This window comes from Ictalurus furcatus, chromosome 18 (genome assembly GCF_023375685.1).
Source record: "Ictalurus furcatus strain D&B chromosome 18, Billie_1.0, whole genome shotgun sequence".
In the NCBI taxonomy this organism is placed as follows: domain Eukaryota; kingdom Metazoa; phylum Chordata; class Actinopteri; order Siluriformes; family Ictaluridae; genus Ictalurus; species Ictalurus furcatus.
This window is the reverse complement of record NC_071272.1, coordinates 9,234,681-9,245,039: the sequence shown is the minus strand read 5'-3', so window position 1 is coordinate 9,245,039 and position 10,359 is coordinate 9,234,681. Positions and strand designations below refer to the sequence as shown.

The 10,359-nt window shown below is 37.7% G+C and overlaps 1 protein-coding gene across 1 annotated transcript; it reads left to right on the top strand.

Moving 5' to 3' along the window:
* Positions 1–5,323: 5,323 nt before the first annotated feature.
* rbm11 (RNA binding motif protein 11) lies at positions 5,324–9,606 on the top strand. Its single transcript, XM_053649665.1, has 4 exons — positions 5,324–5,635; positions 6,937–7,099; positions 7,961–8,004; positions 8,504–9,606. Exons 1-4 carry the CDS (start codon positions 5,540–5,542, stop codon positions 8,753–8,755), a joined length of 555 nt encoding a protein of 184 aa, XP_053505640.1. The 5' UTR covers positions 5,324–5,539; the 3' UTR covers positions 8,756–9,606.
* The last annotated feature ends 753 nt before the right edge of the window (positions 9,607–10,359 follow it).

Genomic DNA, 10,359 nt, shown 5'->3' with positions numbered 1-10,359 from the left:
AGTGATTTAATAGAACGACAGTCGAGTGAACAGGAAGTCTTGATAGATTTGATGAGCACGAAATTCACATGTTAGACATGCTGGATAGGCTCTCTGAAAAAGAGCAGACTAAAACATCATCGATATGATCATCTTCTTGAGCAATTCTCCGAGTTAGGTTTGCTATAACTAACGATAGTATCAGGAATCACTAATAGGTTCCATCTATCATGTTGGCTATTAAGGTGGAGGATTTCAATGTCTGTGGGAAAACATGGTGTCGTCTTTAAGACCGACAAAAATAAATGATGTTGTATCTCCTAATATGAGTTTCCTTTCAGCCTGTTTTGTATCTTGAACTGCCATAACGCTGTCTGACTTCAGAGCAAAACATGAAACTTAGCTTCCTTTGTTCATGCTGCCAAATAGATCAATCCATGTGAGCCTTCCTTCCACAAATGGAATGTCTTCACTCACAAAACATGAAGAGAGATTTAAATCATGAGTAAATTAAATTTGTTTACTATTTGTTTGTTCTGAGACAGACACAGGACCAGACCAGTCATGTGGCGATGAGGAGGAAGATCATCACTGAGCATATCGTGAGAATCTGAGGAGTTCAGGTGGTAGTTTTACCTCAGGAAATTCAATAGAGCTGGAGGATACGCTAACCACACAGCAAGACTGAGAGGACCTGGGTCTAATGCTGCATTCGACTTACCTCAGAAACAGGATAGCAGACCTCAGAAATTAATCATTTTGTGGAAAAATCGTGGAAAAAAAAATCATGGCTGCCACTATGGTTGCCGTCTGTTAGCAACAAGCTAGCCAGCTAACTGTGCTGAGTGGTATATATTTACCTCAGAACAGTGAACTGTAGAGTCAGTGTTATAGATTTATTGATATAATAAGTGAACATGTCTGTATGGGTTAGGGTTAGCACCCCGGTGCCATCTGGTAGCCCCTCAGGGTGCCACGGCCCCCAGTTTGAGAACCACCGATTTAAGCCACTCCAGTGTGTGTGTGTGTGTGTGTGTGTGTGTGTGTGTGTGTGTGTGTATACGTTCCTGACAATCTGTTAATGATCCAACTAAAAGCTCATTCAGAACTAAAACAGTTCATGTCAAAGTCAAAGTCAGCTTTATTGTAATTTTTAGCACCTTGCATGTCAATGAATAAAAACAAAACACACTTCCTTCAGAAGTCTATACCGTGCAACATGTACTAGATAGACATTGACGAGATAATATTACCATAAGGTACACGGAGTCACAGTTAGACATGGCAGTTCAGAAGTCTGACTGCTTGTTCTGAATACTTCTTAGCTTCTTCCCGGATGGGAGGGGCTTAAACCAGTCGAAGGATGGGTGTGAGGGGTCCTTCCTGATGGAGGTTGCCTTCCTCACACGCCTTGTGGTGTAAATGTCCTTAATGCCAGGAAGGTTGGTACCAGTGATGCACTGTGCCATCTTCAGTACCCGCTGCAGGGCTTTTCTGTCAGATGCTGAGCAGTTTCCATACCAGACGGTAATGCAGCAGGTGAGTACACTCTCAGTGACACGCCTGTAGAAACCAGTGAGCATGGAGGGCGTGCCAGCTCTCTTCATCCTCATTAGAAAATACAGATGCTGTTGGGCCTTCTTTACTAAGGAGGAAGTGTTCAGTGACCATGTCAGGTCGTTGGAGATGTGTAGGCCCAGGAATTTGAAGGTCTGCGTCGTTTGTGTGTGTGTGTGTGTGTGTGTGTGTGTGTGCAATTTTACAAGAAACCCAGTGTTATATTTTTATGTAGGCATTTCTTCGGAAATGTTACTTCATCGAGCTGTTCTCTAACCTTCTAAAGATCACAACCTCGGTTACCAGAGAACGGAAATAAACACTTCCTCCTCTGGCTGCTTGGCACGAAACGGGTCAAAAGGTAATCAGGGTGTTGGGAAATGCTTTTGTGTAGATTATTAAGAAATTGATTCCAACTACAGTAACTTATGTGATAACCTTCCAGAAATCAAGAGAAACCTCCCAGAAATTATCTGGAACAATGATGACACTAGGCGTTACCTGAAACTGAGTAAAAGTATAAGCCTTCTCGTGTCCTATATAAGACTCGGATCAGCAGCCGGATTTCACTCGTTGGTCAGGAAGAACGAAAAGCAAAAAGATGGCAAGCAGAATTCCCAGCGGCAGCAAAAGGACCAGAGACCCCTCTACTCAGGTTAGATCTTACATTTAATAATATCTGTGATACTGTGATACTATTCATTGCTTGCTTTCTCATTATAAATACAGTCAGGAACATAAGTATTTGGACAGCGACACAATGTTGGTAATGTTTCCTCTGTATTCCACCCCAGCAGATTTGAAACGAAGCAGTCAAGGACTGCAATTAGGAATTACAGTCATTTTTTTTACAGCGTCCCTCCATAATATTTATGGTTATGTTTGTTTGCCCAATTACTTTTGAGCCTGTGAGACTCTACCGTTAATGCAATATTTTTGTTAAACTCATTGAATTAAAGCTGAAAGTTGACACTTTAATCACATCTTGATTGCTGCGTTTCAAATCCACTGTGGTGGCTCCACAGCCACTAATGTGGCCTCCACAGAGGTAGCATTACCAAAATTGTGTCCCTGTCCAAATACTTATGGATTTGACTGAATTTTAAATGAAAAAGTAAGCCATTTTGGTCACTTTTGTAGATTAGACTAATTAATGAACTATAATCTGCGCCTGTCCAAATACTTTTGGACCTGACTGTAAGTGTGTTCTGTCTCTTCAGAGGGTAAAGGTCAAGTTTTTGATCAATATACCTTTGAAGGTGGATTCAGAGGATGAGGCACAGAAGAGGTGTGGTTATCTCCTCGAAGCTCTAATTGAAGGATTTAGGGAAGAGGATAGGAAATTAATAAAGGATAAGAATGGCAAAGTCGTTCTGGAAGACGTAGCTGTGATTTTTGGCATGAACGGAAAATATAACGTAAATCTAGCTGAGGTCCTCAAGAAGCTCCAGACCTTCAGGTACAATTGTAAATGCGTGGATATCAAGTATTCTATAATCACGTACACCTGGGGAAGCAGTGGAACAATGGCACCAAATGCGACTATGACACCGTAACAGGATATTCGAGAACATCTGAAAAAGGACGCTGCTACAACAAAACTTGTGGAGGAGTTGAGGGGGGGCGATCCAGCATGTCTGGTTTACTTCAGTTTCGTTGATAGCGACACATTCAAATTCAACTTCATCTACAGTGAATACTTACAAATTGTGAGAGAGGAGCTGGACAAAGACTCCATCCCGCCCACCGTGATGTCGACTGGTTACGAGTTCGTCCACAACAGCAAGCAACACATTGGGAGTTGGCTGGACCGCTGGATTCGTGTAGCCATGGCAGAGGTCGATCCTCTGCTTGTGTACTACCCAGAACCAAACTTCTGTGTTCTAGTGCGTGATGGACTCAACACCCTACAGGAGAGCTTCATCAAGCCACGTAGGAGGACGAACAAGTACAGGATGGAGTCACCAGTTCTGATCTCGCAGGTCAAAAAGCGTGACCATTTTAAAGCTGTGTTTCCTGACAGAAAGCCCATCATCATCAGTGCTCCGGAGAGATTCAGCCTTCGTGGCGAGGGCTTAATTACCGGACAGTCAAGTCTGGATGCGCGCAAATTGGCAATCTGTGCTTACTCTCATGGGGTACTCAAAAATAAAGAAACATATATAAAGGGGGATCGCCCAAATGAAACCAAACTGCTGAAAGGAGTAACTGGCTTAAACAGAGGGTTTATCATTGACTTACTTAACTCTAAAGATGACAAGGAATTTGAAAAGCTGAGTCAGAAAAATCCACACAGAATGTATGAAGAAGATGCAAAACCACTAGTCGATGCTATTAGAGAAGCAAGAGAATTAAAAAAGTTTTTTTATGAGTTTAATGACAAGCTCCCTGAATAGATTTCATTAAACTCATCTGTTTCTTCCCCTCATTCTGATCGGAAAATGACTGTATGCAAATTACACATATATATCCATACGTTTATATACAGTACAGTCATTTGAATCTGGAACAGCTACAATAATTATGGCCTGTTTTATGTAAATAATGTGTGCATGTTATGGAAATGAAGCTGATTATGAAACTGATCATTTTGATGCCGTATAGCATTTTAATGAATAGTTCGTAGCCTGTGTTGAAGCTTGAATCATAAATAACAAATAAATGTGTACTTATTAAAGTGGCATCTAATGCTATCTGCTGAGTAATTAAAATATGAGTGCATTCTGAATTATATTTACCCTTTTACATTTATTTCCCCAAATGATTTTAGTTGTTTGCTGTTGGCCAGAAAAGTGTTTATTAATATTAATTACATTTTGATTTGTGCATTGCTATAATCAATAACCTATAAAATGACTATAAAGGGATTATTTGTCAGTGTATTATTATTATTTTTTAAACAAATCATAATTTTTTAACAAATCGGAAGCTTTATTTGATTCTGGACAAATTTATTAAAGATGGAGAAATATATCCTGGATATTATCATGTTTACTTAATAATTTAAACAAAGAAATCAAAATAAAAATTGATTTTAGCCTTGATTTGTGTCATTTTTTGAGTGTTAGCTCTTAATAGTGAGTTAGCCTATTTAAAAAATAAACAAACTAGATACTTGATTAAAAATATAAGATGCCTTTCTGGCTTAAAACTAATATACAGTAACTGTGGACTGTGTGTGGGGGAACTTTCTGCTTTATTACTGAACACCACTGATGTGTGGACCACAGAGTGTGGCCATTTTACATTTTAATTAAAATGTTTAACGTCTCAAATATTTGGATTTTTATTATTTTTTTCTGATGAGAGCTTTAAGTGATCCCTAAGTGATATTAAGTGATATTTAAGTGATCTGTACATGTGAATTATCCACTACAAGAGGATTCTTTAGAGGATATATTTATATAAACATTTACCCACGTTTCAGCCTTAATTACTTTTTCATTTACATGTTTGGGTTTAATTCATTCAAAGAATTCAAACAAATAAAAAAAAAAAAAAAAAAAAAAACCTGCTCCTCATTCAAGTCACGTGCAGAGTAGAAGAATTAACAAACAAAACAAAAAGCCAAATAAATCAAATATATAATAAATATGAATCAGTCTATATTAATAAGTACATCAAGCAGATACATATTATTTAACATGTTTGATTTATTTATTAAATGTATGCACGAATTATAAATAAATATAACATTAAAGATGATTAATAAATCAATAATAAAATTATAGTATTTGTTATTATCAGTAAATAAACAATATAACAAATATTGTTAATAAATTAATCAACAATAGCCTAATACATGTGTTTTGGTTGGTGTTTTAATGTGCTGCTCGCGCTCCTCTATTAAACATATGTATATTAAACATGCGCCCTCTGCTGGAGCAAAGCGGAAGTGCAGTGTCGGAAAATCAGCCATTTTATCACGACAGAGCGGAAAGCGGAAGGAGGCGTTTAATTCTTCTTTCACTTCCGGTCGGTGCTGATGTGAGTAAAGTGAAAGATGCAGGAAAGTGAGGGAGAAGAGCAGCACACTGTGTTCGTGTTCAATCTGAGCAACTGTGTGAGGGAGGAGATTTTATATGAGCTCTTCCTGCAGGTGACACACACACACACACACACACACGCACACACACACACACACACACAGTAATAATTAACTGATTAATGAATAATTAATTTGAGCTTTAATTACAGTTAATAAAATTTTTAATATAATAATTTATATATAATTTTTTTTTGTTATATTACTGTATGTTACAGAGTGTGTTTATAAGGGTGATGTGTGTTAAAACATCTCACACCACAATGCTGTTGAGTTCTGGATTGTGATTGGTCAGAAGGTGTTGATTAATTCTCTGTAACAGCAGCTCGGACAGTAGCGCAGCTGCAAAGTTCAGGTTTATATTAATGCGCTCCAATGATAATAATAAATGAATTAAAATAATCATTGATGTAGTGACGTTTTCATAAAATAGGGAGATGTTTATGTAACGTTGATGGCAGGAGTCTCCAGTGTCAGCACTGTGTAACAGTCACATTTAAAGTTGGAACTTTAAGTTTTCCCACATCTTCAGCACAGAGGAGTTTACACTTCTTTACTGTTTCTCAGTAAATTGACAAGCTGAGCTTTTTGTCTTATTAACTTGAAGAGAGAAAATAGAGAGAGAAGAAAGAGAGAAAATGGATAGAGAGAATAAAGAGAGCATAGAGAGAGAATAGAGAGTGAATAAAGAGAGAGAATGGTGAGGGAGCTTGGTGAGGGAAGGAGTGTTTACAGCTGCTCTATCATAAGTGACAAAAGGAACTAACATAAATTAACATTAAATGTAACTATAAACAGATAAAAAGTATGACATGTCGTTCTTTAATAAATAATACATTGTGACGTCACTCAGAATTGTACTGTAACACACACACACACACACACACACACACACACACACAGACACACACAAACACACACAAACACACACACACACACACACTTATTCACAGAGTCTCAGCTTTAGTAATTAAGCCTTCACATGTGAGCAGTTGATAATAAAACAGTACAGAGCACCTGGAAAAATCTGTGAGGTTTCAAACCTTCAAAAACAAAATGAATTGAGTTTACTGGCATTAAATGATTAAATGATTATGAAACAATAAACTCAGAGGAGAACTCGCAGAAAAACTCAATTATTATTCTGTATATTTGTATATTATCCTGGATTTTCAGCTCCAGGAGCCAAACTTGGTCTTCAGTATAAACAGCATTAATGACCTACACAGCTACAGGAAAACACACTGTAATTCACTAATAATATTGTAAACCATAATAAAACATTCAATCGGTAAATTTCCTGCTGGTGAAGAATGAAATAACGTATTAACTGATTTTTGTTGCCGTGTTCTCAGGCAGGACCGGTGCGGAAAGTCGTTATTCCCAAAGATCGAGACGGAAATCAGAAATCTTACGGCTTTGTTTACTATAAACATGTCGAGGCAGTTCCCTATGCCATTGCGCTATTGGACGGGATCTGGCTCTACGGCTGTCCAATCACACTGAGGCATCATTACGGTAAGTTGCTCACTTTAACGCACTAAAACTTGTAGGAAATTATCCGCACATTTGGCTGTACCATTTATTTCTGTACAGTACATAAATGCAATCAGGCCTCATTAGCGCATCAGTGGTATGGTGTTTCCTGAGCAAGTCTTTAGCTAACTTCATAAGGAGCTTTTGTTTGTTTATAACAATTTCAGATATGAGAATTTTACTGCTGTAAGTAACAAACACTGTACTTTCTTTTGTAAACACACTAAGACGCTGTCACATTACAATTAAAGTCCCTATTAAAGTTTTAACACCTGCAGCACAGGAGTCCTGAATCATTCGAGTCACTTGAGTTAAATGATTCGTTCACTGATTTGTTTAATTGCATATTTTTGAGTGAATCCTTTCACTGATGACCAAATGATTCGTTCACGTGAACACTGATTCTTTGAACAGGAGAGGAACTTAAGCTTGAAAGATTCAGTGAGTCAAGGAAAGTGGATCAGCACACATGCAGTTGAGCAAATGACTCACGCGATTCTCACTCACTCACATACGGTCAGTGAAATTGCGCTTTGCCACGCCCATTATCAGCAAAGGAATTAAAAACAAAATGACTCACCCAAGTGAAAGTATTGATTCACTCACCTTCACTCAGTGATTCACTCAGTGAGTAACACGATTGAATTATTCACAAACGAAGCATGGCTACAAACGTATTAGCCCGAAAATATATTTTCGTGATATGAACATGCTAATTGCTTAATATTTTATTGAGTTTTATGAAGATCTCATATGATCACTATATTATATTTTTAAAAGCATACATTGTGTTTACCTGCAGCGTTTTATAACCACATATCATTTCTCTTGTTTATTTTTCAGTACACACACTCACAGCTCAGGATGATCACAGCTGGAGAGATGCGGTAAAACACATACACACACACACACACACACACACACACACACACTCTCTCTCTCTCTCTTTTTCAGCTCATAAATATCTTCCTGATGGTTTCTGAGCTTTAAATGTTTTTCTAATTGAATCTAATTCTTTGTAAACCAGAAAGAAATACAGTGCAAAAAACATCTAGTATTCTCCATATAAGGCAATCACAGGAAGTGATGTCACATTAAACATATATACGATGATTGTGCAGAATAAAAGAATTAAAGCGAGACTTCTGGCAAAAATTAAACATCCTCAGTAACAGTGTCTCTTTACTTCACACCAAATGTAGATGATCAGTCAGGTATACAGTATGTTTAAGTTTTTGCACTGGATTTACAAGGCTATTGCTAATGTAGCTAGGAAGTAATGGAAACAAATGGCCACCAGCTTAGCATCATGCAAACCGCTGGTCTAAATCATAAACTAAATGAAGTCTAAGAAACTAAAGCTAAAGATTCCTTCTGTTCCTTTAGACGTATGCCCTACGGGGAGTTCCATCTATGTGCCCTATGCAGGGTCCCTACTTCCCTCCTGTAATTCCATGGGCGTGGCCAAAAGGTGGATTTGTTTCCTGGACTTCCTGTTCAGATGAGCTGACCCAGGCTTCGGACTGTACCAACTCGGAAGAGATGGGCGCAGAGCAAAACACAGAGATGGAAAATCATCGTAAAGGCAGAAGAGGCCATGAGAGGAGAAACAAACCCAAGAAAAAATACAGAAGTTAATTCAAAAGTTTTACACACAGCTGCGTCTGTTCATGTGTTAGGCTGATTACACTGTTAAACATGGTTAATGTGTGTGTGTGTGTGTGTGTGTGTGTTTATTAGCAGGAGGTGTGTTCATGTTTAGACTATCAGGATCATTACAAAACATTTAAGTTTATGAGTATAATAATAATAATAATAATAATAATGATGATGATGATGATGATGATGATGATGATTGGAGGAACAGTCCGGCTCTCGTTCAGTAAAGAGAATTTACACACATCCTACATATTTCTTGAAAATTAGTGGCCTTAGAAGTCAGCTGACCTTCCTAATGTGACGCACTTTGTTCCTGAAGTGTAAATGTTGTAAAAAAGAAAGAAAAAAAAAGTAGAAATATCTCATATATATATTTGCACATTTCCTTATTTACAGTTTGATTGATTTGTTGTTTGTCTTAATTTATTTGATTTCTTGCTTGTACATCAGAAGGTCACCTGTGCGTAACTTTACACTTCTGAAATTAAATGCACTCTTAAATCCAGTTTGTTTTCAGCCAGTTATTACATTTCTGTGAAATCAGACTCAAGAGTGGACGTGGCCTGTATCATAAAATTCCACACGTGCAGCCCGATCAAGACGTTTCTGCTTTTCCGAAGGAGTTGGATTCACATAAAAGAGGACTTTGCATCCACTGCATTTAATGACCTTTGTGATAAAACGATAATCAAACATCTTTAAGTGACGGTTTTATTGCCAGAGGAAAACCACTTTAGGAAGGACACAGAACATTGATCCGGGCTCCAGACGATCCTCCTGATTGATAAATACCCTTTAGATAGGAATTAAAATAGCGGTGATGGAGGAGACTGGAGTTACTGCGTTCTTGGCTTTAGTGATAATATACCGAGTGTGTTTAATAAACCGCTGTGTGCAAGGTCATTCCGGGAAATGATTACATATTAATAAATAAATGTGTTGAGAAATGTATTTACTCAGAAAGCTATGACCTAGGAGCTCTCGTGATTTGAGAAATGTCTGCTCATATGAAGACAGAAAAACATATTGAGAACACGTGGGTAATATTATAAAGACTTAGAGTGCAAAGTAAAATATCAGCCTTTTAAAAACCCTCATTGTGTGTGTGTGTGTGTGTGTGTGTGTGTGTATGTGTGTGCGTGTGTGGTTTGGGACATGCCCTCATTAGACTATTGATGTGTGTCAAACCACATGCCTTATTCACTATATACACACATCAATAATCCATTGTGGATGTGTCCCAAATCACACACTATATTTCATACAAAGGCCATATGCATTATAAGTAACACAAACTAGTGCACTATATAGTGCATGTGTTATCTAGGACGCATCTTTCAGGTTATTTTAACCCATTATATTGAAAAAGCTGTGATCAACTGTGAGTTTAATTGTATTCTCAATGATACACTTGATACCCTGATATGGTTCCTGACTTCTTCTCTGCGTCATTAGCGTTGAAAGCTGCTCATTTGCATTGGATGAGGAGTAATAAACGTTTACAGCCATCATTGCGGCACATAAACAGAGGCGTCATAAAGTTATTACAAACTCAGATCTTCACTGATGCTCGTTCTATTTAA

Coding starts and splice junctions, on each gene's coding strand:
- rbm11 (XM_053649665.1), top strand. CDS start 5,540: ATGCAGGAAAGTGAGGGAGAAGAGCAGCACACTGTGTTCGTGTTCAAT. Junction 5,636..6,936: donor TATATGAGCTCTTCCTGCAG/GTGACACACACA, acceptor CCGTGTTCTCAG/GCAGGACCGGTGCGGAAAGT. Junction 8,005..8,503: donor ATCACAGCTGGAGAGATGCG/GTAAAACACATA, acceptor CTGTTCCTTTAG/ACGTATGCCCTACGGGGAGT.